Source organism: Pelobates fuscus, chromosome 3 (genome assembly GCF_036172605.1).
Source record: "Pelobates fuscus isolate aPelFus1 chromosome 3, aPelFus1.pri, whole genome shotgun sequence".
Lineage (NCBI taxonomy): Eukaryota > Metazoa > Chordata > Amphibia > Anura > Pelobatidae > Pelobates > Pelobates fuscus.
Window position 1 is genome coordinate 175,639,940 of NC_086319.1, and position 27,472 is coordinate 175,667,411.

At 43.1% G+C, this 27,472-nt stretch overlaps 1 protein-coding gene across 1 annotated transcript in view; it reads left to right on the forward strand.

The window, feature by feature from the left end:
* Positions 1–1,450: 1,450 nt before the first annotated feature.
* ITK (IL2 inducible T cell kinase) overlaps positions 1,451–27,472 on the forward strand; it is a 75,453-nt gene continuing 49,431 nt past the window's right edge. The window contains exons 1-4 of the mRNA XM_063445347.1: positions 1,451–1,782; positions 23,610–23,714; positions 25,045–25,126; positions 27,167–27,295. Of these exons, the coding sequence (XP_063301417.1) occupies positions 1,591–1,782; positions 23,610–23,714; positions 25,045–25,126; positions 27,167–27,295 (508 nt within the window). The 5' untranslated portion in view covers positions 1,451–1,590. The remainder of the gene's footprint in view (positions 1,783–23,609; positions 23,715–25,044; positions 25,127–27,166; positions 27,296–27,472) is intronic.

Below are 27,472 nucleotides of genomic sequence, written 5' to 3' on the forward strand. Positions count from 1 at the left end.
AACCGCGGACCTCATCCTACGCCTGGCGGCAATGCAAGGGAAAACCCCCATTCTGTTTGAGGGCTCTTCCATAACGGCCTTCCCAGACCTCACCAAGAGTACCCTCACCTGGCGGAAGACATTGCAGCCGCTCCTACAACGCCTCCATGACAAAGAAATCCCCTACACACACACACACACACACACACTGACAGGCACACACGCACACTGACAGACAGACAGGCATACACACTGTCAGAGACACACACACTCTAACAATTTAATTTTTTGAGGCCCACCCAGCCTCCCTACCTTTTGGAGAGCTGGGGTAGGTCCTCTTCCTGGGGTCCAATGTGGGGCTGTGCTGTAATCTGGGAGCTCCCCTCTCCTCCCACGCGCTGTTTAGTATGTCAAGGTCGAAATTACATCATATTCAGGCTCCCAGCATTACAGTGGCGCCAAATATGATATTAAATGCCCAGGAAATGTGTTTCCCAAATTAATAGTTTGAGCAGGGCCCTCTTCATCTACTGTGAAACATGTTTTGTTAGAATTGAATATTTGTCTTGTTTCCTATTGTACAGCGCCGCATAATATTTTGGTGCTATATAGACAATTGTAATTCAAAAACCACTGAACTATACATGGGAGACTTTCTCTTGACACTCACATAAGTAGAAATGACTGATAAGAAAAATCAACTTCTGTGAAATAAATGCCTATGGAATGGTATGTGGGGTATCCTGTTGGACTGAGAGATCTAACCTAGTATCCCATTTTCTACTTTCACAAATGCACAATAGTACAAAGATAGTACATCTTCTTGCAGCTTCATCTGCCAGGAGCTGAAGAGATGAAGATGGTGTGGCAAAAGCATTAGAGCTTCAAATCAGTATATATCCCATTCTCCCATCCCTCCAATTCTCTCCCCATGTACCATTGAGCAGTATACGTATCCCTTGAAACTGGTCTTTGCAAAAAAATAATTATTTTCTTCCAGTGTGGTTCACAGCTTATTTTTTCTCAGTTCAACTTTTCTGAGCTAAATGTTTTGATTAGTATACAACATTCTTATTTTTGTTTTATATATATACACACACACATCTGAATCTGAATTCACCTGATTTATCTACAAAAACTGGGGAACTGGGGAGGGGGATCAGCATCAAAGTACCCCATGATTTCTAATTAATTATTTTATTGTATCTAGAAAAAGCACTGATCTGTTTAACGTTTACTATCTGTGTCTATGACTTGACACACATGAGTATACAGTATATTCATACAGGTATATCTTTAGGTGGAAGTTGACTAGGCTGTAGCTCTCAAGCAGCAATTTTGTGCACCAGCAATTCAGTAAAAAGGAGGATGTGGTTGAAAGTTTGAAGTCATAACACACATAACACCTTTACATGAGTCTCTGATAAAGAGATAAGCTCTCACAATTAACTCCTCCGGTCTCTATAGCAGGATCAGCGCTATTAAGCTCTGCTTTGTTCCATGCACATGTCTTGGATGTCCCTGTTGTGTCCCCCGCTGTACCTCAGATCGACCAGGATTGTATCTCTTTAGATACCAAGCAGATGTTGGCCGAGAAGTAATTCTGTTTGTATGGTATCTCAGAGTCACCCGGTGACTCTGGGAGCAGAGAGTGGGGTGCCGCAGATGAATACCCCCATCATCTTAGAACAGCTCATGATTAAAAAATCTCAACAGAAGAGGAGAACGTCCCCCGCAAACTTCAAGTCCAGAGTCTTTGTCCTTACCCAATACTCACTCAACTACTATGAGCATCGGCAAGGGGTGAGTTATATGACGCCTGTTATATTACCAAAGGGCTAATTTGCACTGTTACTCTGAAAGTTTACATACTGGTTTTGAGTTTGATTGTGTTTTTGTATCTTAGAAAGAGTAAAAGTGTTACATGAATGTTAACAGGAATAGATGATCTTTTGATAGCTAATGCGGACATCAACTCTAATAACACTCAGCCAGACTGGATTGAACTAGGCTTCTGCCTAAAGATCAACCTTACGAGAGGCTTTAGGTACAGCAGAGGCCACAGTAGAATTTGCAGCAAAAGATTTATGTATTCATTGAGGCAAGCTGCATAGTGTATCAAATATTTACGTAAACTGATGGGAAATCTAGCTCATTGCATACCCTGCTTAGGAACATTTGAAGTCCTAACTACGGCAAAGTTATGATCTGCAACAGTGGGGATAAAGTTTGATTTAAGACACTAGTGGGTCAGTAATGTTTATTTTAATTCTGGGTTAGCATTGTCTTAAATCTCACCTTCTTTAAAATATTAGAGTTTAGCACCACAAACTGTCATTTAGAAGCAGTCACTGGTTTAAATTAAGTAAGAGCCTATCCCATCATCTCTAGAATGAGGGCACTATTTCATGGTGGTCTATAGAAAATAAAGTCTTCTGGCTGACATCAGAGTTGCCCTTTAAACAGGAAAGTCCCTAACTTGAGATATGTGTCCCGGGATGTTTCCCCAGAGCCACTCTGTTTTGTATAAATACATTATATTGTGTCATACAAACATATTTATATCATACAAATCACTTGCTTTCCATATACAATAAATACTTGTTTCTTTGGACCGCATGATATATTCTCCATTCTCTAAATACATATTTTATATTGATTTACAAAATACATCTAAATTTTTATTTTTACGTTCACAAATCGCGTATTAGTCATCTTCAGCTAGGTATATGCTAAATCTAAATGTTATAAATGCTATATGTTTATAAACATAAATGCATACAGTATATAAATTAAAAGCTTACCTGAGGATTGACTCTACTTACTCCTAGATGGCTTGTCCCTAAACTGTTATCACCTTAGTATGCCTCAGTTGATTTTCTCTATTTTGTATTTCCCCAGTTTATATTCTTCCCCTTTTATATTTCCCCCAGTTGATTTCACACTTCGCTCTACCCTGATGTTAACCTCACTCTTACATGTCATTTATATTCCCCCAAATTCCAATTTGTTTGCTCCCCACTGATCTCCCCTATCTCTGCCCTTACATAATAAAAAAAATGCCACCTTCCTTAGACCTCCAGCTGATAGTTTACTTTGCTCAGTCTCTCAAATTGATATTCCTTTTTCTGTGCTTCTGTGCCCCCATTTGACATTTCTTTATACAGATCTTTTGGAATATTGTTATATCATAGATTTCAAAGAGCATGTATTTTATTTTTCCCATGACTGTATATATACGCATATGCACATATTAGAACAGAGGCCTTTTCATGCCCTCTCACTTTCAAAAAGCAGAAAAAGGTACAAACCCGTGTCCTCTCATGATGTCATTGTCACCTCTACTTTGCTAAAATGGAAAAAAAAAATTTTTTTAAAAGAACACTCTGATGTTGAAAAATTAACCCAGTCTAGGCAACACTGAACTGGCCACACTTTGTAAGTGTCCACGTTTTCAAACCAGACACCATGACACATTTTAGGAGACATGGCTTATCAATTTCCTAAATTAAATCTCTTAATTTAGATTGTAGCCTCCAGAGATCCCAGAATGTTCTCTTTACTTTAGGGAACATTCTTGAATATATTACCAATCTTCTTGAACTACCCAATATTACACCCAAATATACCTTTTAGTATAAAATAAACATTGCCTGAATGATACTATACTTAGATACTAATAATTGATACTAATAATTAGAATTACAAAATTATCATTTTAAAGGGATACTATATGCTGAAAAACTATTTTAGCTTAATAAAGCAGTTTTAGCGTACAGATCATGTCCCTGCAGTCTCACTGCGGAACCTCCCCTGGTTGTGAATGACACAGCCTGCATGAAAAAGTGGTTTCATTTAAATCAGATGTTAGCTTACTTTAGAAGCTTTTATCTCCTGCTCTGTAAATTGAACTTTTATCACACATAGGAGGATCCTGTGGGCTCTAGAAGGCTATTAACAGATCAGGGGATAAGAAATTCAAATGTACACAAACTATGCAATAAAGGAAGTTTATTACATTAGATGTCACTTTACAGGAAGTGCTAAGGAAGGCTGTGTAAGTCACATGCAGGAAGGTGCGACAAGGGATGTATAAACAAAGTGATTGAACTCCTAAATGGAAGAAAATTGAGCAGTGAAACTACAGGGGGCATAATCTATATACCAAAACTGCTTAATTAAAGGGACACTCTAGTCACCAGAACAACTACAGCTTAATTTTGTTCTTGTGCCTACTGGCTGTCCCTGGAGACTTCAAAGCATCTCTATGAGGCATTTTGGGAAAGCATTGGATTGGCTGAGATAATCAAATTTTATGATTTCAGTCAAGGGGACCTAGCGTGGGCAAGGCCAGCTGCGATCCAACCCACGCAGCACTGGAAAAAGATGAATAAATCGCCTTTTTAAACAGCAGTAAGGGGGATCAGGCCCGACCCTGTAGTGTTCCTTTCAGCTAAAGTTGTTTTGATGCCTATAATGTCTATTTAACCACTTAAGGGCACATGACATGTGTGACATGTCATGACTCCCTTTTATTCCAGAAGTTTGGTCCTTAAGGGGTTAAGGACAGACATCTGTTTGACATATTTTCTTCAGCACTAAAGTCGGGAGGAATACATTATTTCATAAGGATATACAACTTGCACGTCTTCTTCTGAATGTCAAACTAGTTAAGTTTTTGCCTATTCTCAGTGTTCTTATTTGTTCTGTATTGGCTTGCATTCATTTTCTTATAGTCTCTTTAAGTCAACAGGTCAGTCTAGACATGGACCGCTTACACTCTGTGCCTAAAGGGGCATCAGTTACACCTCACCAAAGTCAATCCCCAGGGGGTGGCTGTGTGTCTCATGCAGATGGTATCTGCTGGCATTTTGATTCTAGACTGACAATGTTAGTGGGATCAGTCTGGTATGTGAATGGAATAGGTTCTCTCCGTAATGGCACATGCAAGATGCAGGTCTGAGAGACAGGGATCACTATGCTTAGAGGGGTATTAGCTAATCCTCACTACCGAGGCCCACTGAAGGCCATTTTTATTTATCAAATATAGATAAAAAATACATGACATGGAAAAATATATCAATATGTAAAAAAATATCAAAATATTTAAATGTTTAAGCAATTACTATTTACACATTTAGTGAAATATGTAGAAACACCCTTACACCCTTCAAGTCTGACACATACTTCATATCATAACGGTTGTTTTATTTTTTAAATTACTCATTTACATCAGAATTTTGAAGCAAATAATTTGTGGTTCAAATTATGATAAAATTGAGCAGATGTAACTTAAAATCGATTTTTATTAGTTCTAAATTAAGTTTCTAAGAAGCATGCTCCAAAATGCTTTTTTCGATGGATCCTAAATGTGTTTCAAATGTTTCCTGATTTGGGCTAGATTCTATTACAAGTGATATTCTCTGATACTTGAAAATACAATATTCCACAGAAACTACTCTTATCAAACTTTAATTTATCTCAAATTATAGCATCCAATTATTTGTGCTGAGATTGTAAACAATTACCCTATAAATAATAAATATAAAAAAAATAGGCAATATATTCTGACATGAACATTTCATTCAATCAGTGAGCAGCATTGAAAGGAAAAGCTAAAAACACATGCGAATGTCACCAATTTGTGGACAACGATCTTCAGTTCCAAAATTTTATTTCGGGGCACAAACATTACCATAAAATCTATTTCAGGAGTAGCTAGTAGTTAGACTAGCATAGGATAGAGTAATCAGGCTCCAAACCTGGAGCAGCAGTTTTGGGGAAATGGGAGTGGAAGTGGAAATTCAAGGACAATGAGGCTTAAATGGTAAAAAGCAAGGAGGGGGTAAGCATTAACCTTCTTATAAAACTGATTGCTTATCTGGTGTTAGCAAAAACTTAATGAGGAATGAACAGGACATACGAGGATGTAAACAAACAGTATGTTATTTTTCAGTCTGTTATACAAATAACACACATTGCTCACTGAATTCAATGCACACTGTATTCACAACCCTTAAAAATATACACATACCTTATGGTGCATCACTTTAGAGTGGTCGATCTACAGATTTTCCACTTATCATTATGAAGGTATTTGTGAAAATTTGCAAATTTGAACACAGACCATTGTTAGATGTATTGCATAGTGATTTATTTTTCTCAACACTTTGCTAGATAACCTCGGCAAAGAAGATATTTCCCGTGAATATCATGTAACATAATGGACATGTAACAGCAGACCATATTATTGTTTAATAATAAAAGTATATGATATCCTATTCTCATAGATACTAATACATCAAGGCCTTTTTTCTTTCAGAGTAGAGTATTACTCTGTTCACTGAATAGTATCTCCTTACATTCTATGGGAAAGTTGCTATTCATTAAACCATGGCTCTGCTCATAGATTCCAGTGTAAGGTGAAGGTGCAGGTCCTTGAGGTAGATACTGTTCTGAAGTGTGAAGGGTCATGTATCAATATTTGATAGTTGGAGATATTTTCCAGATCAATGATTTATTTTGTCTAATATTTTCAATTTGGTTATCAATTTACAATTGATTATTTAGTGAATAAACCCTATGAGGTTTTGCAAACTACATAGATATTCAGGAAGCAGAATAGTTTAATATATCGAAGTTTCTCTTCCCTAAGAAGCATTCCACGTAATGTAACATAAATTCAGTTGATAACACTAAGGATCTTTGACGTTCATGCCTTCAGACTGTAGGGTGAAAATGTATTGATGTATTGGCACTAGTAGACAAAAGAGCCCTTGTTTTTTTGCTAGGCCAAGCTGGAAAGGATAGGAGTCTATTCATATCTGAAGACCCTGTTACTACAAACATACTGTAGCGGAATGTAGTATCGATCTCCGCTGGTATAACAGGTAAATCCACAGTCAGCGCTGAAAAGTAAGGCAATATCCCAATCTCCCAATAACCGGACGAAACACAGTTTGGGAGTCAACTAACTCGCTTTATTTGCAGGCTTGTATATTTATACAGTTCCCCATGCAAGGGGTTTCCTTACAGAAGGTTCAGGGGATTTCTCCCATCATGCATTGTAATTCTCCCAGGGTGCATTGCTACACGAGAGGGATACTCCCACTAAAATGGACGATTAAGTGGATTATCTCCTTGTGTAGCAAAACCGACAATTCACCTCAAAATACCTTTTATGAGCTTTATACGGTACATTGACATAACCGAACGTTCGGCAGATAGCTGGGGTCTGAGCACATCTTTTGTGAGAATACCGCTCAGATCCCAGCTGAAATGACCGAACGCCGCAACAAATACAGTTTACATTGAAGTTCCCCTCAATCTGCCGATTACACCTAGGGGAACAATGCTACCGAACACCGGGCTCCCGAACGGTCTGGAAGTCCAGCGGTGTTCGTGTCGTCGAGTAGCCGTTTTCAGTTCCAGGCGCTCGACGACCAAACACCGCTGAAGAATAGCGAGTCCAAGATGGCCGACCGCCGCATGGTCGGTAGCCGAACGACGGCCACCTAGGAGAGCCTCTAATTACCGATTGCAACATTGTTGCAATCGGTTAACAAGCGCCACACGCTTCTAAGTGTGTGGTCTATCAGGGGAGCCCGTATTCGTTCCACAAACAGCCCGGATAGCCGCTGTTCGTCGAACGAAGTATTTGCATGCTGGTAGCTTACGGCTGCCAGCATGCGAATTACCATAATTCCAGATACACAGTAAAAATACATATAACACACAGTACAACCTACAGACAACCTTTCCTGTATTATAGTCCAGAAGTGGCTAGGTTTGCCACAATGCTCCCCCAGCACCAAGTCGGCATACACAGTCGGATCCCAACAGATCGGCTTGGGGATGTCCGGGAGAGCACTCACAGATCACTTTTCAAGTTCAGTCTGTCTAGATAACCCGTCGGCGTTACCGTTTTGTTTCCCTGGCCGGTAATGGATTGTAAAATCGAAGGGCTGCAGCGCCAAACTCCAGCGCAGCAGCCTGGCATTGTCCCCAGCCACACGGTTCAGCCACACCAACGGGTTGTGATCTGTGAGTAAGGAAAAAGGTTGTCCATACAGGTAAGGCTGTAGCTTTTTGAGGGCCCACACCACGGCCAGGCATTCTTTTTCAATGGCGGCGTAGCTTACTTCACGGGGCAACAACTTTCGGCTCAAGTAAGCTACGGGATGTTCTCCGCCATCTGCTCCAACTTGGCTCAGCACTGCTCCCAATCCAAACATTGAAGCGTCTGTGTGGACAAGAAATCTTTTAGTTGGATCAGGAGCGGCAAGTACAGGAGCATTAGTTAAAGCAGTTTTGAGTTGTTGGAATGCCTGCTCACACTCTGGGGCCCAGACAACCTGTCGAGGGAGGTTCTTGCGGGTCAAGTCAGTCAGGGGTTTGGCCAGGGCACTGTAATTGGGCACGAATTTTCTATAGTACCCTGCAGTACCTAGAAATGCTAGCACTTGGGTTTTGGTCCTTGGGGTGGGCCACTTGGCTACGGCTTCAATCTTGGCTGGCTCGGGTTTCTGTTGCCCACACCCCACCCGGTGGCCCAAGTACTGCACCTCTGCCATCCCTATGTGACACTTGCTGGGTTTCAGGGTTAACCCTGCCTCCCCAATACGATCTAGGATGGCCCCTATATGTTGTAGGTGTTCCTCCCAGGTCTGGCTAAATATGGCAATGTCGTCTAAGTACGCACATGCATATTCTTGGAAACCGTCCAGTAGCGATCTACCATCCGCTGAAAGGTTGCCGGAGCGTTTTTCATCCCGAATGGCATGACCCGAAATTGGAACAGGCCAAACTGGGTGACAAAGGCCGACTTGGGGATGGCATCATCGGCTAATGGAATTTGCCAGTATCCCTTACACAAATCTATGGTAGTGAGATACTGGCCACGGGCCATCTTATCCAGCAGCTCGTCTATCCGGGGCATCGGGTAGGCATCAGACACTGTTTTGTCATTTAGCCTCCGGTAGTCGACGCAGAAACACGTCGTGGAGTCCTTCTTAGGTACCAGCACTACCGGCGATGCCCAGGGGCTATCTGAGGGCTCGATAACCCCTAGCTGCAACATTTCGTCCAGCTCAGTCTTCATATGTGCCCTGACTGATTCAGGGACCCGATATGGAGCCTGTCCCTGGGTTTCAACTCGGTGGGTGGCTAGCGGAGTGTACTCTGTCTGTTCCTCCTGTTCTAATAGGTCAGGTAGGGGCAGATTCTCTTGATCCTCAGAGGCGGAGGCGCCATGGTAGGGCTTGACCATGTTCACGTGGAGCATGCGTCTTTTCCCTACCCATGAGCAGGGGCCAATCACATAGGTGGTGTCACACCTCTGTTCCACCACCTGGTATGGGCCCTGCCAGATGGCCTGCAGCTTGTCTGTGCGGACGGGTTTTAAAATAAAAACCTTTTGTCCTACCTGAAAGCTGCGGTCTCTGGCCCCCCTATTGTACCAGCGGCGCTGGCGTTGTTGGGCCGCCTGCAGATTGGTGCGCACGGCCTGGGTTAGTGCCTCCAGTCGGTCCCTAAACTCCAGTACGTAGGATACAATAGGGGTCCCATCTGGACTACTCTCCCCCTCCCAGTGCTCCCTGATTAAGTCTAGCGGGCCCCGTACCCTCCTCCCAAACAGCAATTCAAATGGGGAAAACCCTGTGGACTCTTGGGGTACTTCTCTATAAGCGAACAGCAGATGGGGTAAAAACCTTTCCCAGTCTCTATGAGCCTCTCCAAACGTGCGGAGCATCTGTTTCAGCGAACCATTAAATCTTTTGCATAGGCCATTGGACTGGGGGTGGTACGCTGAATTTACTATTGGCTTAATGCCACATATCTTCCATAATTGTTGGGTGACCTCAGCGGTAAACTGGGTGCCCCTGTCGGATATGATCTCTTGGGGAAACCCTACCTGGGAGAATACTTTCATTAGGGCCTCTGCCACTGTTTCGGCATGAATATTGGGGAGGGCTATAGCCTCGGGGTACCGGGTGGCATAGTCTACTACAGTTAACATGTACTTTTTCCCGGAGGGACTGGGTTTTGGTAAGGGCCCCACTATATCTACTGCCACTCGACTAAAGGGTTCTTCGATGATGGGAAGAGGGCATAGTTTGGCTTTATGGCGGTCACCCCGCTTGCCTACCCGCTGGCAAATGTCACAGGAAGTGCAGTATTGTCTCACGTCCTTAGAAATCCCTGGCCAGTAGAAAGCGTGGGTCAACCTATATCGAGTACGGGTCATCCCTAGATGTCCAGACAGGGGAATGTCATGTGCGATCCTAAGTAATTCCTGCCTATACTTCTGGGGTACCACTAACTGTTTCGTCGTTACTGTGACCGACCCTCCTACTTCCCGTTCAGCAATGCGGTACAGTAGCCCTTTTTCCCAAGTGTATCGCTCCCCCTCTAACCCTGCCTGGTCAGTGTGTACCCTGTCCCTGTATACCTGTAGGGTGGGATCTGATTTCACCTCGGCCTCAAACTTAGTTGGGGTATCCCAGGACATACGTGTCGGGTGGGGGTCTTGGTCTCTTACCTGAGCCTCAGAGTGTGTTGGCGGAGCCGTGGTGCGAGCCTGTTGCCGTGTGGTTACTGGATGGGCTTCCTGGTAGGGAGCCTGTGGGACAAAAGCAGAGGTCATCTGGCCCAAATCATTCCCCAGCACAACATCTGCCGGTAAATTTTGCATTAGTCCCACTTCCACTGTCCCCTCTCCCACACCCCAATTCAAGTGTACTTTAGCGGTGGGTAGTCGATATACTGCCCCCCCTGCCACTCGTACTGCCACAGATCCGCCAGTGTGTGCCAAATCGGAGACCAAATGGGGCGCTATTAGGGTTAAGGTAGCTCCTGAATCCCGCAGCCCCTGGATCTCTTTCCCCTCTAGGGTTACCAGCTGTCGGTGATGCTGCCGGTTATCTGTGGCTCTGACTGACATCACCTTGTGCAAGATGCCCAGGGGTTCCTCTGCGTGAACACTCCACAACTCCTGTGCGGCCGGTTCCCTTTGATAATGATGCGCAGCCGCCCTGGGTGTTGGGTTTGGTCGCCCTTGATTCCAGGCGGGCTTGCCCCGGTTTTGGGTACATTCACGGGCCATATGCCCCCACTGTTTGCAGGCGTGGCATTGGATGTTGGCACGCCCGTTATACCTGGAGGGTGGGGGTAAATTCCCTTGGGAAGGATGAAACGGGGAGGCTGTGTGGGCTGGAGGTGGTATAGTGCTGGGTAGTCCCGTGGGTCGAGGGTAACTTTTGGCTATAGGTCCATGGTGTCTCCGTGCATCAAAGTGTTGGTCAGCTAACCTAGCTGCTACGGTTAGGGTGAGGGGTTTCCTGTCCCGCACCCATTCTTGTGCCTCTGGGGACAATCCATTAAAAAATTGTTCCAACAACATCAATTGTCGCAATCCTTCCATGGTGGTGGCTTGGCTGGCTTGTATCCACCCTTGGGAGGCCTGGTCTAGCTTGTGGGCCCATTCAGCGTGAGAATCTCTCTCTGGTTTGCGCAGGTTTCTGAACTTGCGCCGGTATGCCTCTGGGGTTATGGCATACCTCTCTAATATTGCTCGCTTCACTTTCTCATAGTCCTTGCTGTCCTCACTGGGCACAGCGTGGTATGCTTCGGCTGCCCGTCCTGCTAGCTTGCCTGCCAGCAGTGGGACCCATACTGCCCGCTCTAAGTCATGCAAATCACATAGTCTCTCAAAATCCTGCAAGTACCCATCAATTTCATCCTTTTCCTCACAAAATACTTTGAAGGCATGATAAGGAATTTTGGGTTTTACCTGGTTGTAGAGGGACCCAGTTGCGGATTCTGCTCGAGACAATGTATGCTGTGGGCTGTGTGCCATTACGTACTGTGATAAGGTGAATGGGGTGGTCTGTGAGGGAGTCTATATCTCGACAGAATTGTTCAGCGAGGCATATGATTTTTAGCCCCAGGGGGAGAGTATGATTCTGTGTATATAACCAGAATGATTGTTTAGTTATGGGCCCCTGGGGTGGAACATTTGGAGAGAAGGGTGGGCCAATGCTCCACTCCGCAGTTTAGCGGTTTTCTTGGAAGACATAGATCCAGGCCAGGGTTTTTGGACTGTCTCCAACCTACTGCTCAGCTGCAGGTAATCGGCTGCAGCAGTGGGAATAAACCCCTCCCTGCTAGGCAGGTAAGTGGAGAATGTTTTGTTTCTCTCTAAAAGGCTGGGAGCAGCAGGCTGGCTAAATACTGGAGTGCTGAGAGTGGACAAAGACTCTAGGTTGGTGAAACCAATATTGTTTTGTTTAGTGTAACCCCTGAGAGATAGGGAACCTGATATTAGTTAGTGCTCAGACAAGCTAGGTTTTTGTTTAAAGGGATTTATGTTTTCATTTACTGCTGTCTCCTGTGTGGATTTACAATAAAGTTGCCTGGATTATATAAAAGCCAAAGGACTGTGCCTGTTGTTTACCCTAGAGGACCGTGCTATCTACAAACAAGGATCACAGTACTCTTGTACATTCGCCATCACCAGGTTCATCATGGCATCCGATATAGGCTGAGGCAAAAATTCTAGCCTGGTCCTCATTTCTCTCTGGTAGAGAGTTTCTTCCATGACTGCTGGGGGTGTAGCGCTGCGGGCTCGGTCTCCCTCCATCAGCTCGGCAATTAGTATAGCCTTGGGTTTGCTGCTGGCTATCTTACCCCTGGCTTCTAGCAGTTCTTTTAACGTTTGCCTCTTCAGCTTACAATAATTCGTCTCCATTCACTTCGGTAGTCGGTTCTTTCGCTGTATTCTGCTTGCCATTCCCTTTTCTTATTCGGCAGTTACAATTGCACGAATTGCGCTTTTCGGCTGTAAGGTTGGATCCCGTCGCTTGCCACCAATTGTAGCGGAATGTAGTATCAGAATCCACGATCTCCGCTGGTATAACAGGTAAATCCACAGTCAGCGCTGAAAAGTAAAGCAATATCCCAATCCTCCCAATAACCGGACGAAACACAGTTTGGGAGTCAACTAACTCGCTTTATTTGCAGGCTTGTATATTTATACAGTTCCCCATGCAAGGGGTTTCCTTACAGAAGGTTCAGGGGATTTCTCCCATCATGCATTGTAATTCTCCCAGGGTTCATTGCTACACGAGAGGGATACTCCCACTAAAATGGACGATTAAGTGGATTATCTCCTCGTGTAGCAAAACCGACAATTCACCTCAAAATACCTTTTATGAGCTTTATACGGTACATTGACATAACCGAACGTTCGGCAGATAGCTGGGGTCTGAGCACATCTTTTGTGAGAATACCGCTCAGATCCCAGCTGAAATGACCGAACGCCGCAACAAATACAGTTTACATTGAAGTTCCCCTCAATCTGCGATTACACCGAGGGGAACGATCCTACCGAACACCGGGCTCCCGAACGGTCTGGAAGTCCAGCGGTGTTCGTGTCGTCGAGTAGCCGTTTTCAGTTCCAGGCGCTCGACGACCAAACACCGCTGAAGAATAGCGAATCCAAGATGGCCAACCGCCGCATGGTCGGTAGCCGAACGACGGCCACGTAGGAGAGCCTCTAATTACCGATTGCAACATTGTTGCAATCGGTTAACAAGCGCCACACGCTTCTAAGTGTGTGGTCTATCAGGGGAGCCCGTATTCGTTCCACAAACAGCCCGGATAGCCGCTGTTCGTCGAACGAAGTATTTGCATGCTGGTAGCTTACGGCTGCCAGCATGCGAACTACCATAATTCCAGATACACAGTAAAAATACATATAACACACAGTACAACCTACAGAGAACCTTTCCTGTATTATAGTCCAGAAGTGGCTAGGTTTGCCACACATACCACCACTGAAGATCAAGTTACTCCAAAGAGTTACTCTAAAAAAAAATACCACTTCATCTGTAAAACACAGTAGAGGAAGTTTGATGGCATACGCATGCATGGCTTTCAATTAGGCATGTGCATGGGAAAAAATTCGGTTCGGTTTGGCATTCGGGATTTTCACAATTCGGATCTTTGGCAATTCGTCACTTCAAGACTTTGGAACTTCGGCAACTTCGGAACTTCCCCAAACCACTAGTCACCCCCTCCCCCCCATATAAAACGTATCCCCCTACCTACCCCCCTCACCCTAAAAACTAATGAGGGGGGGACCTTTATCTAAGTACCTGTAAAAAAATAAATAAAACTTACCATTCAATGTTTTCTTTCTTCTAAAATCTTCTTTTTTCAGCCCCAAAAAAGGCAAATAAAAAACCATAATAACCGACGCAATTATAAAAAACAAAACCAAATAAAACGAGCGAAAAAAAATAATAATTCATCTTCACCCATGGAGGGCTCCGCGCAGACTGAGCTCTGCAGGGCGGGGGAAGGCTTACAAAGCCTTGCCCCGCCCTGCAATGAGGCTTAGAGCACTCTGATTGGTGGGTTTAAGCCATCCAATCAGAGTGCTCTGACAGGTAAATGAAGAGACTGACAGGTAAGTCTCTACATTTACCTGTCACAGCACTCTGATTGGTTAGTTTGAAATCCACCAATCAGAGTGCTCTGTGTCATTTTACACAGCGTGGGAAAGTTCTTTAGAATTTTCCCACGCTGTGTAATTTGACTCATAACTCTCTGATTGGTTACTTAATTATTTTAGAAGAAAGAAAACATCGAATGGTAAGTTTTTTAGTTTTTTTTACAGGTTCTTAGTTAAAGGTCCCTCCCCCTCATTATTTTTAGGGTGAGGGGGGTAGGTAGGGGGATAATTTTTATTGGGGGGGAGGGAGTGACTAGGGGTTTGGGGACCCCTAGTCACCTGGGGGGGGAAGGGGACATTTTTTAGTGCCCCCACCCACCGCTCAAGGGTGGGGGACAGGGGGGTGGACACTAGCCCCCCCCCCTTATTTTACTGTAGGGCCCCCACCCACCGCTCAGGGGTGGAGGCCAGGGGGGAGGACATTAGGTTCCCCCCCTATTCCAATTTAGGGCCCCCACCCGCCGTTCAGGGGTGGGGGCCAGGGGGGAGGACATTAGGTCCCCCCCTTATTCTTGTTTAGGGCCCTCACCCATCGCTCAGGGGTGGGGGCCAGGGGGGAGGACATTAGGTCCCCCCTTATTCTGCTTATTCTGATTTAGGGCCCCCACCCACCACTCAGGGGTGGGGGCTGGGGAGAGGACATTAGGTCCCCCCCTTATTCTGATTTAGGGCCCCCACCCACCGCTCAGGGGTGGGGGCCCGGGGTGGACACAATAGGTTCCCCCCCATTATTTTACATTAGGGCCCCCACCCGCCGCTCAGGGGTGGGGGCGGGGGGGGGCTTGTTTTTTTTTTTTTGGTTACAGTGAGCAGCCACAGGCTGCCCCCCCCCCGTGACATCACAATGCCCCACCCATATGACCTGCCATGTTAACTAACGCTAGTGCTGCAGTGCCGCCGTGTTTACATTAAAAGGCCTGCAGGGACAGGCTATAGACACCAGAACCACTACATTAAGCTGCAGTGGTTCTGGGGACTATAGTGTTTCTTTAATGTGAGGTAAATTAGAGATTAGTGCCACAAATAATATGCTAGATTGCCTACTTACAACCAGATGAGGATGATGATGGGCTCTAGCTGCAGTTTGGCTCCACTGGTCTGGTGTAGAACAGGCTCTCTGGAGGCTGTTTGTAACTGTGGTCACAAAAATCAATGTTCTGGGAGAACGGGAAGCAGCTCCATTTTTTGGGGGCCCTTTACACAGCTCAAGGTCTGGGTCCCAGGGTCCACCTTCATGTTCCACCAATGAGTTTGTTCACAGGGGGTGGAGTGTGTAGGGGATGTCCTGATATGTGTGTAAGGAATGCATTGTGTCAATCTGTGTTTGTATGTGTAAGGGCTGCAAGGTGTGTTTCTGTGTATGTAAGGGATGAAGTGTGTGAGTCTGTAAGGGGTGCTTTGAGTGTGTGTAAGGGGTGCATTGAATGTGTGTAAGGAATGCATTGTGTGTTTCTGTGTGTGTAAGGGATGCATTGTGTGTAAGGGTTGCATTGCGTGTGTGTGTGTGTGTAATGCATTGTGTGTGTGTAATGCATTGTGTGTTTTTTGTGTGCAAGGGGTTCATTGTCTTTGTGTGTAAGGGGTGCATTGTGTGTGATTGTGTGTGTGTAATGGATGTCAATCTCTCCCCCCTCCCTTGTCACTCTCTTCTCCCCCCCTCCCTTGTTACTCTCATTCCCCCTCCCTCCCCTGTCACTCCCCCCTCCCTGTCAATTTCTCTCTCCCCGTCAATTCCCCTCCCTGTCAATATCTTCCCCCCCTCCCTGCCAATTTCTTTCTCCCCCTCCCTGTTAGTTCCCCCCCGTTAGTTTCTTCCCCCACCTCCGTGTTAGTTTCTTTCCCCCCTCCCTGTTAGTTTCTTCCCCCCTGTTAGTTTCTTCCCCCCTCCCTGTTAGTTTCTTCCCCCCTCCCTGTTAGTTTCTTCCCCCCTCCCTGTTAGTTTCTTTACCCCCCTCCCTGTTAGTTTCTTCCCCCTCTCCCTGTTAGTTTCTTCCCCCTCTCCCTGTTAGTTTCTTCCCCCCTCCCTGTTAGTTTCTTCCCCCCTCCCTGTTAGTTTCTTCCCCCCTCCCTGTTAGTTTCTTTACCCCCCTCCCTGTTAGTTTCTTCCCCCCCTCCCTGTTAGTTTCTTCCCCCCTCCCTGTTAGTTTCTTCCCCCCTCCCTGTTAGTTTCTTTACCCCCCTCCCTGTTAGTTTCTTCCCCCTCTCCCTGTTAGTTTCTTTTCCCCCACTTCCCTGTTAGTTTCTTTCCCCCCACCTCCCTGTTTCTTTCTTACCCCTCCCTCCCTGTTTCTTTCTTCCCACTCCCTCCCTCCCTCCCTGTTTCTTTCTTCCCCCTCCATCCCTCCCTCCCTACTTTCTCTCCCCCCCCCCCTCCCCTACCTCTGTTGTAGCATGGCCGAGCTCTGTATGGTCCGTGGGTACAGGGAGCTTTTGTTTTCTGTACCCGGCCGGACTAACAGGAAGTGCACACTCAGTGTGCACTTCCTGTTAGTCCGGGCGGGTACAGGAGACAGATGCTCCCTGTACCCGCGGACCATACAGGGCTCGACCACGCTACAGTAAGGGAGTGACAGGAGGGAGCGCTGAGCGCTTACCTCCTGTCAGCCCCTCTCCTCTGGCTGCGCCCGGGCGGTGCGCCCTCATGGACGCACCAGCCCAGGCAAAGCTGCAGCCGCCTGAGGCTCTCTGCAGAGCGCTCGGGCGGCTGCAGCATGAGGGGGGCCGGCACTCCTGGCGGCGCCCCTTCCCAAGGGGCGCCCTAGGCGGCTGCCTAGTCCGCCTTACAGGTAGCACCGGCCCTGATTATGGGGCAGGGATGTATGTGGAGGGCTGCTTCAATAAAAAACAAATAATGATACTGCAGCTGGTGGTGACTTACAACGTAAAATCCCCGTAGTAACCCTTCAATGAGTATATGTGTATTAGAATGTGTAAAAAATCTGTTATCAAGTCATATAACTGCATTTATAATATACAAAGCAAAATGTGATTTATAACAAATCCTTATTCTTTAAAGAAATGTTAATCAAGGGTCAAATATTCCTTTAAAGAAATGTATTGTGTTATAGTTTGCACTTAATTACTGTATATGCATATATAATAAGAATATTATTAGATTTGAAGCAATTAACCCCCATAATAACCACTATGTTTACAATTAGTTTGTGGCAAAGGATTTATTGTTTCATGTTTTTGTTATTTCTTGTTTTATATTTATGGCACCGATCTATAGTTTATATAATTTTTTTTATGGGCGCATAGGGCTTTCATGTGATATGATATATATCAACATAACTTTTGATTTAGTAAAAAAAAATTTCAAACCTGAAAATAACGCGTATATTTTTCACGGTTTTGCCTATAATAATGCACACATAAATAGGTCAGCTAAAGAAGAGTGCTTCAAAATAAATTAATTCATTTGTCCTGATTTACATAATACAGCATCATATGTGTAGGATTTCAATTATCTTATTAGTTAGCCATAGGCTGAACATAAATCCAAATTAGCAGGGTTTTTTTTATTCAAGTGATGATTTAAAATGAATTACAAATTTAAGATCAAGGTTGCTGAACTAAAAGCAAATCTGACTTTTCCTCCATTTCAGCTATTTTGAACTTAGTTTTAAATTCACTTTTAAATTCACTTTAGTAAATAACCCTGTACGTTTCATAGTGGTCACAGGTATCCAAAAATGTTTATATTTTTATGAAGCACACATCCTAAGGCATTTATCTATCAATGTTCTGATACTTCACGTTGCCATTTTGCTACCAGCATCTAATACATTTTGTTGTGATTTTGTGTATTTTTCGTTTTTTTACATCAGGCTTTTGTTATGCATTTCTTAACTGTAATCTATGCTAAAAAAATAAATAAAAATAGTGTTCAGATACATTTTGTCAATAACTTAATACCCTCAAATATACATTTGCAATGATTCTACTAAGCGATAGTTCCACTTTCAGTTTTCAAACTTGGAACTTCCAGATGATTTCATGGGTCTGTGTCTCATTTTGGGGCATTTTAGCAACTCACAGGTTAAAATTACACCATTGATGCATAAACAGAAAAAAACACATACAAAAGCCACCCACAGGTGGAAGGTGCACACAAATCGTGAAATAGTTCAATAATCATTATTACTGTAAGATAAAATGTATCCCTTCTTAAATGTGTCCTAATTGTGACAACGAATTGTAACTATGTATCCAATGAAATAGGTTGTAGCAGAGGGATCCTATAATCACTTCTCAGTTTTTCATAAATATATCATCTTTATGAAATACTGATCAAGACTGTGTTTGATGAAATTCCAATGCAATACAAAGAGACCATATGACAAAGTAGGAACTAAAAAGACAAATAATGGCTGGTGGATTAAGGCTTTGTCTATGGTTCTTTATTGCAGGATCCTCCATAGACCTCAGTGTTGTACTCTTGTGCATGCGTGAGAGTACAGCACTGATGTGACGACTCTTGACAACTGAAGCACCTGGAGCCAAAAAATACAACAGGACAAAGATGGCAGCAACCACGAGGAACCACGAGTTGATATATGTTGAAATATGCGAAGACCCCAAAAGTGACAAATCTGATTTAATTAGAAACAGAATGATTTTTTGAAGTACAGGCCAAAAATAGGTTCTACATAGATACCGGCAGGTCCTAGATAAACTTTAACCCCTTAAGGACCAAACTTCTGGAATAAAAGGGAATCATGACGTGTCACACACGTCATGTGTCCTTAAGGGGTTAAGGTTAAATGATTCTATTAGTATAGAAATAGACACTACCCATCTTAAATGTCATATCAATGAATAAGGGTCTCAAAAATAAACAAAAAAGATAGTAATAAATAAAATATTGAATACTATACTCATGTGGCAGTTATAGGGATCCTATAGTGCCAGGAAAACAAAGCCACTATAGGTTTAATAGGTCCCAACCTTTAGCCACTTACCTGAACCCAACACTGATGTCAGGGTCAGCCGGCGGGGGAGACCTAATGCGCATGCACGTCAATGGCCGCGCGTGCGCATTAGTCCTCCCCATAGGAAAGCATTATTCAATGCTTTCCTATGGGGAAAATCTGACCTTGGAGGTCCACTTCCAGCGTCAGATAATGGACCAAAAGTCCATTTGGATTCCGGAAGCTCCCCAGTGACTGTCTTGTAGATAGCCACTTAGGGCAGACTTAGTGCTGCAATGAAAACATTGCAATTCTCTGGAACTGCAATTTTTAACATTGCAGCACTAGGTGCAAAAGGGACACAGCACTTAGACTACTTCAAAGAGCTTAAGTGGTCTAGGTGCCTTCAGTGTCCCTTTAAAGCAAACATAATGGACACAATTGGCAAGATCAATAATGAGTGTAAACCAAACCTACAAAAGGACTTAAAAGCATATGTTTAATATACCAATACCATACCCTCACTGAAAAGCAATATATCACCATCTGCAACCCACTGGGCTATACATTTCAAACTTCCCCAACTAGACAGAGGTAGAGTGCAGCAGTAGAAAATGAAAGGCAGCTTTCCCAAATTGATGAACAGTGGTTCCCTAACATTTAACATGCATTTCACTAAACTAGATCATACAAAGTGAATGTGTTGTCACAATTAGGATACATTTTAATGTATAGTTATAAAGGATATTTTAAAGCAATCTAGGGGTTTTGTGTGTCCTACACATGTGGGTGGTTGTTGTGTGTACTTGTTGTGTATTTTGAAGTATTAGGGAGTTACCCATACAGGACACACATGTCTTTAACTAACAGCACCTTTTCTGTATGTTGCTATAAACACATACCATTGTCAACAGTAGACTTCCTGATTAAAGGAATGCTTAATTGTACTTTTTAAGATTTGCTTTTATTTCTTTATTTTAAAAAATGGGACAAAAACATTAAAAGATAATGCAGATTAAATTTTTTTTTGTTTTTCTTGTAACTTCATTTTCCCTCTAATCTCAATGAAATTAATCATTTGCAGTTTTCAGAAGAATGTATCACTTGTAACTAGAGTATAACAAAAAAAAGTATGATTCTCAGTTTTGAAAAAAAAAATATATCTTGCTGTCATGCGATACTGTCAAAACAGTATATTCTTAGCTACCATTGTAAAAAATGCTTTATTAAAGGGACACTATAGTCACCTGAATAACTTTAGCTTAATGAAGCAGTTTTGGTGTATAGAACATGCCCCTTACTGCCCAATCCTCTGCCATTTAGGAGTTAAATCCCTTTGTTTATGAACCCTAGTCACACCTCCCTGCATGTGACTTGCACAGCCTTCCATAAATACTTCCTGTAAAGAGAGCCCTGTTTAGGCTTTCTTTATTTTAATTTTTTTTTTAATTCTCTCTTTTATTTAAGGCAAATGAGATGGGGTACAGAAGGTAGAGCAGGGGAAATGTATGCATAGGTACATCATGGGGTCAATACATCGATAGCATTAGTGCAACACATTTCTAAGATAGAGATGCCTCATTTTTAAATTTTGTTGTGTAACAAGGGCGAAACCACAGTAGATTTAGATTAACTAGGGCAGCATAGCCCAGTGACGATATTATTAAGTAAACTTATAACACATGCATAGCTATAACGTAGATTTGTCAATGTATTACGACAGCACAGTTTGTGTAAGAGTAATGTGCTAGGTATTGAAGCAGACTAGTGTGTGTAGACTATATATTGATGGTGTATGGCTGAGGCACAAAGTCATCCAGCTGAATTAAGCTATGCTCTTATGGCCTAGCAGGTAGTAGCCAACAGAAATCTGACCATGAATCTATTCAAGTAACTGCCAGCGAGCTACAGAGATGTTAGGCATATCATGTATAGATTAGAGGTAAGTGCAACAGGTAAAAACGTTTGTGCCATACATAATATGTGATTTTAGCGTAGGTCAGCTCAGCTTAGAAAATTGCAGAAGGGACTAGGCAAAGTTCGTTGTGGTAAAGGCACCAAATAGCTTCCTCCGTGCCATTCTGCTGTGCGAGTTCATCTTCATCCGACTCCCGTCATGGGGAAGGGTGTTAGGGGTACCTGAGGGTACCGCTGGGGTAGGACAAAGTCTAGCTGTAGGTGTTCCCGTGCTGAACCCGGTTCCTTATCTCTGTGGGTACCTGTGATCATGGTGCAGGTGGATGGTGTCCTTGTCTGGACTCCCCGCAGTTTTGTCAGGCACTGGCGCCGTGATGAGGGTCTGCCACTCGGTGGTTGCTTGTCGGACCTCTGCTTCCTATGTGTTTGCGGTGGACCCCGTGGGCCCCTTCGCGGTGGCATCGCCATTCTGTGCAATCATTTGCGGGCGGTCAGGAGATGTCTCCGGCTTTCACGCCGTCTTTTTCCCTTTTCCCCTGATCGGGGTTTAACTCTGCTGTGGCCGTGACGGCTCAGGGTAGGTTGGCCGCGGGTCTCCGCTGTACACATGTCCTCTCGGGCATGCTGGCTTTGTTCTGGCTGTTGTGCCCGGTGGGCCCTCGGCTCGGGAGGTAGGCAGGCCACTGTGTCAGTGGTTTGTAGTAATCCCGCGCCAGAAGGGTCCGGAGCAGCTCTTTGAGCAATGCGTTGCCAGAAATTGCGGCAGATGGCATCGAACCTTGCTTCAAAGAGAATTCTCCATTGCTGATCCGGGCCGCTGTGGTGTGCTTCCAGCGTGGCAGCCATCTTGGTCGCGCCACGAGGTGAGTGATCTGTGGAGCTTTAGGCTTCTGGTGCTTTGTTTGGGGTCTACCCAGTAGTGGGGACTGGGATATACCCCCCGGTCCAAAGGGGGGGGGGGTGGGTGAAACAGGGTCCTGGACTGGTGGTTTGTAAGGAACCCGAGGAGCGGCCGTCCCCTCGGGTTGCGTTGGTAGGCCGCCGATGCTTGCAGTATCGGCCACCGGGGGCTGCGCTTCAATTTTTCAGTCTGTGTGCAGGAGTCGCTTGTGCGGGGTCAGGAGGCAACTTTGCCGCTGATAAGTCGGGCAAAATACCCCTGACATTAGTCGATAGTGGTAATCTGTGGAGGAGCCCAAGTTGCATGCGGCTGCCTCGGTCGGCTGTCAGGCCCCGCCCCTTAGGCTTTCTTTATTGAAGGTTCTGTTTAATTAAGATTTTCTTATCCCCTGCTATGTTAATAGCTTGCTAGACCCTGCAAGAGCCTCCTGTATGTGATTAAAGTTCAATTTAGAGATTACTTTTATTTAAGGTAAATTAACAATTATTTAAGGTAAATTACATCTGTTTGAAAGTGAAACCAGTTTTTTTTTTTTCATGCAGGCTCTGTCAATCATAGCCAAGGTAGGTATGGCTATGGCTGCATAAACAGAAACAAAGTGATTTAACTCCTAAATGACAGTGAATTGAGCAGTGAAATTGCAGGGGAATGATCTATACACTAAAACTGCTTTATTTAGCTGAAGTAATTTAGGTGACTATAGTGTTCCTTTAAATGAAATGTAGGTATGTATGTTGGTAGCTCACTTTCCCTGACTACATTTTTTCCTTTAAAGGTATATTTTGATTTACTTTTTTTAATTCATTTTCTTTGTGTAGTGCTGAAGTGCAAAATATATTTTTCAGAATTTCATGAAATCATGGAGCAAGCAACAGAGAACTGGATTTTCCAGCACCTGAGATTATAAATCTGTCTCATAGGCATGTGCATTATTATCACCCTTTGATTGACATTGGTATAATTCCCCCCACCCCCAATGAGGAGTGGAGTGAAATGTGGGGGAGCAATACCTGGAGACCAGCGAAGAACTTCATAGATTCTTCTTCCCTGGTGTGGTCCATGGTTTCCACTGAAGGCGGAAGTAAAGACAATGGATAGGGCCTGTAGAAATCACAAGACCTCTAGCAGCATGAGACCTGTTTTTTTTTTCTCCAGGCCATTTATTCTTTGTTCATTTGAAAAGTCAGATCAGCAGAGCAAAAAGAGACCAATGGAATATAATTTAGCATATTTGTTTAATAAAAAGTCTCTACAATACCAATTACTATACTGAGGGTCTGGCAGTCACTATGAATTTGCTCAGAAATTAAATGTGTATTTTCTGATTGCAGGCAAATCAGATAGTTATCCACAATATGTTGTATATTTTTATTGTTTCATTCAGAAAATCCGTAATCTTCGAGGCTCTATCAAATTATCTAATATCAAATGCATAGAGATTGTGACAACTGATGTATGTATCTCCTGCAGGAACAAATACCCATTCCAGGTAAGACATTGAAATGTTATGTTAGTACTATTATTTTTTTAATTCTAATCTACAAGCATATTCTGTGATATTCCATGATTTGAAAGCTGGGGTATGCGACCTTCAACATTCCATATGTTACAGGCTACATCTCCCATAATACTCTTACAGCCATAATGCCGAAAAATCATCAGGGAAGATGTAGTCCACAAGAACTGGAGTGCCACAGGTTGCCTACTCCTGTTCTACAGCAATGGTACATGCCAATAAAGTGCAAGATAAAAATAAAATTAAGGGAGCATAGTGAAATGTGCTGGTCAAGTCCAATTATTTTCATGGATTCATTAATCAAAGATTATGTCAAATTATCCATTAATTATTGGATATTATTTTGATTTAAGTAGTCTATCATACATCCACATTTCTTGAATTAAGTAATCAAACTTAACTGACAGGCTTCCATTCTGTTGAAATAGACGTATCCCACCAATGCATTCACACTGATCCAGATGTTGAGAAATGGAGATAAAAAAAAGTGAGGGCCTTGCTGAGAGGTATTGAGGGGTAAAGAAGGACGCATTGATTAGGCACCCTTAGAGTAAATTATCAGACACATGTAGGTAGAGAGTAAATCTAAAATTGGAAATTTTGCCACCCACTCGTATTTTTAACTTCTCTGCGGTAGGGAGAATAATCTTTTATGTTCTCTGCATCCACGCCAAGAGGATGTGGTAAAGAGAGTGTGGACAGTGTAGTTGTCCAATGGCTCTTGTTTTTAACCATCCATGAGGCTGATTTCCCATTATTATTCTATTTTTCCCTGATCACATGGACCAGAGCAGCTTTAGTAGGTCTCTTAAGTGACTTCCTCTTATATTTTACTATTACCACAACCCACAGCCTTGAGCATAGGATGTTTAGAGGGCAGGAACATAATCACTCAGATGTTTACCCTGTTTAATAAATCACTCAATCACTCAGATGTTTAATAAAGAGGAAGGACTATTTGCCAACTTCCTCTTTATTAACCGCTATCAATATCTCTGGCATTCAATAGAATAACTATAGGGATATACAAACCTATTTAAGAAAATTCAGACAAAACAGGTTGGTCCCTGACAAAATTTGGAAATGAATTGTAATACATTATGTTTTCTTCTGTGCAAATCTAGCAGATATTAGGTAAATGCATCAAACTTATACAATAAACCTTAATTATATGTGATCCAATCTCGTGTACATTTAGAGTTCAGTATATACTATATCAGGGTTCTAACAAGATTTATGTATATTCACTTGCTCAATCTTTAGCAGATATGAAAATTCTGATGCCTATTTTTTTTGTCACCAGGTGGTACATGATAATTACTTTCTGTATGTATTTGCACCAGACAGAGAAAGTCGGCAGCGATGGGTATTGGCTTTAAAAGAAGGTAACAATTTTTATTACAGATATGTTTAGATACGCACATTGGATTTCTACAATAGGTGATAGAAATTAAATTTATGCAAAAGTCTACTTAAAGGGGCACTATAGTGTCTGGAGCACAAACATGTATCCCTGACACTATAGTTCTAAAACCACAGTTTAGTTGGTCAGCCCCCCTTACCTCAGGTTAAAAAGGTGATTTACACATTCTTTTCCAACATCGTGCGGGACTCCTCGTGTGTGGCCTCGCACCCAATCCACCTCCTTGGCTGACATAATCAGAATTGATAGGAAAGCATTGGATTTGCTGAGATCAGCAATTCTGATGATCTCAGCCAATGAGTTGGGGCATGGGCGAAGCCAAATGGCACCCTGGCCAATCAACGTCTCCACGTAGAGATGCATGCAATCAATGCATCCTTATGGGAAAGGTTCTCTGAAAAGGCAATTTTTACATTAAAATGCCTGCAGGGACTGACTATGCTCACCAAAACAACTACATTAAGCTGTAGATGTTCTAGTGATTGTCATGTCCCTTTTAAGTTTGTAACAGAAAGATTGTTCTCCTGACTAGGAAATAAAGTTAAGAATAACCTGTATATACAGTGAATGGGCAGATTGGATATGCAAAATCTCTGTTTCTATGAATGCATCCATACATAAACCTTTTGAGTGTATACAGATCTACTTTGATTATACAATCCTGCCGGGAATGATTTCTTTGTAAACAATGTAGAATCGGTAACCTAAAAAAAAAATATTGTGGCCAGTCACTTTACCTGCAGGGTTTAAAAAACTGTATCCTTAGTAACTGCCAGGTACAGTATGGTATGCTTTCTAGATCATCCTTAAGATCCCTACAGGCGAGCACAAGGGCTTGCGTGGAAGAAGATGACAGAGTGCACGCAGACATTGGCGCCTGGAGTAGAAGTAAAGAGTTTTAGTGGTAGCTTGTAGACACCACTCATAATTAGGGACAATACTGGGATATCGATGAAGGCAGAAACAAGGCAATCTAGGAAGAAGGCTTGCTGAAATCACACTTGTCAAAACTCAAGAATGTATCATCTGATCCCAAGAAGGAATTGATCACAATTCCAATGCTACAAGTTTAAAACAAATTACCAACATAAATAGCAGACTTGCTAACTAAACGGTTTATCAACTAACTTACTGGTTCCATTCATTTTTCTGTTTTAGCCTAAAACTACCCTCAATTCCAACCTCACAAAAACATGATATACTGTTTTAATTGATCACTATGAAATACAGTTCTCAAACAAAATAATAATAAAATAACAATTGAGTGATTGAGGATGTTGGTGACACTTTAGATTTTTAAGTAAATGTAACTAGCTTTTTATCCTGGTCTATCACACAAGATCAGTGCAGACTAGAAGCCATGACATATCATAGATCATGGCAGTCTTACATTGGCTGCTACTGTACATTGTCTTGTTTAAGACAGCCAGCGACAGAGCCAAGGAGAAGTTCTTTGCACCCATGACCTTTTATTACTATTAGTCACAACTTTATTAGCATGTAATGCTTGATCAGGTCATAGTGTTACACTTACACAACAAGTCAAATAATGTATTTACAATGTATGATGAGCTGTGATGAGCTACTAACGGACTTCCAAATTGTAGGCCAATATAGCAGAGTTGGAAAAATCCCAGATTAAAGGAGTTCTGAGAAAAGGGCAGCATTCATATTTTAATCTGAATCTGGTAAATGAAGCGTCAACTTGAGACAACTCATTGTTAATTCATAAATTCACAAGAAGAAGAACCGAACCATTAACAACAAATTCTTCATTAAAGTGAGAAATCAAAGTGAATTTAGCATTTTAGACCAAAATAGTCAAACTAGAAGCATCAATGGCTCAGAAATGTTTTCCCATTAAGCTATTTTACCCTTAAATGAGAGAATTATTTTGAATTCCCAAAACATCTAACATTAGTAATTAACCATGTTATTGTGTCTTGCTGATATATGACATATCCAGTCATGGAGCTCATTATGCTCTGTTCCTTCTATTCAGGTACCAGGAACAATGACAGTCTCATCCCCAAGTATCACCCTAATTTTTGGCTGGAAGGAAGGTGGAGATGCTGTTCCCAAACAGAGAAGATGGCAGCTGGGTGTGCTGTGTACGACCCAAACAAGGATGGTGAGAGTAGCTCTATTGTGTAAATGGTGTAACTGGTTCTTCTTTGCATTTAGTAGGCAGTGCTGATACAATCTGCCTGTTGCAGCCATTGTGGGCCCACATAAATAGCATGGGGACCCACATAATGAGTCGCGATCGAGGGTTAAAATAACACAAGTAGTGCCCCGGCTCCTCCCC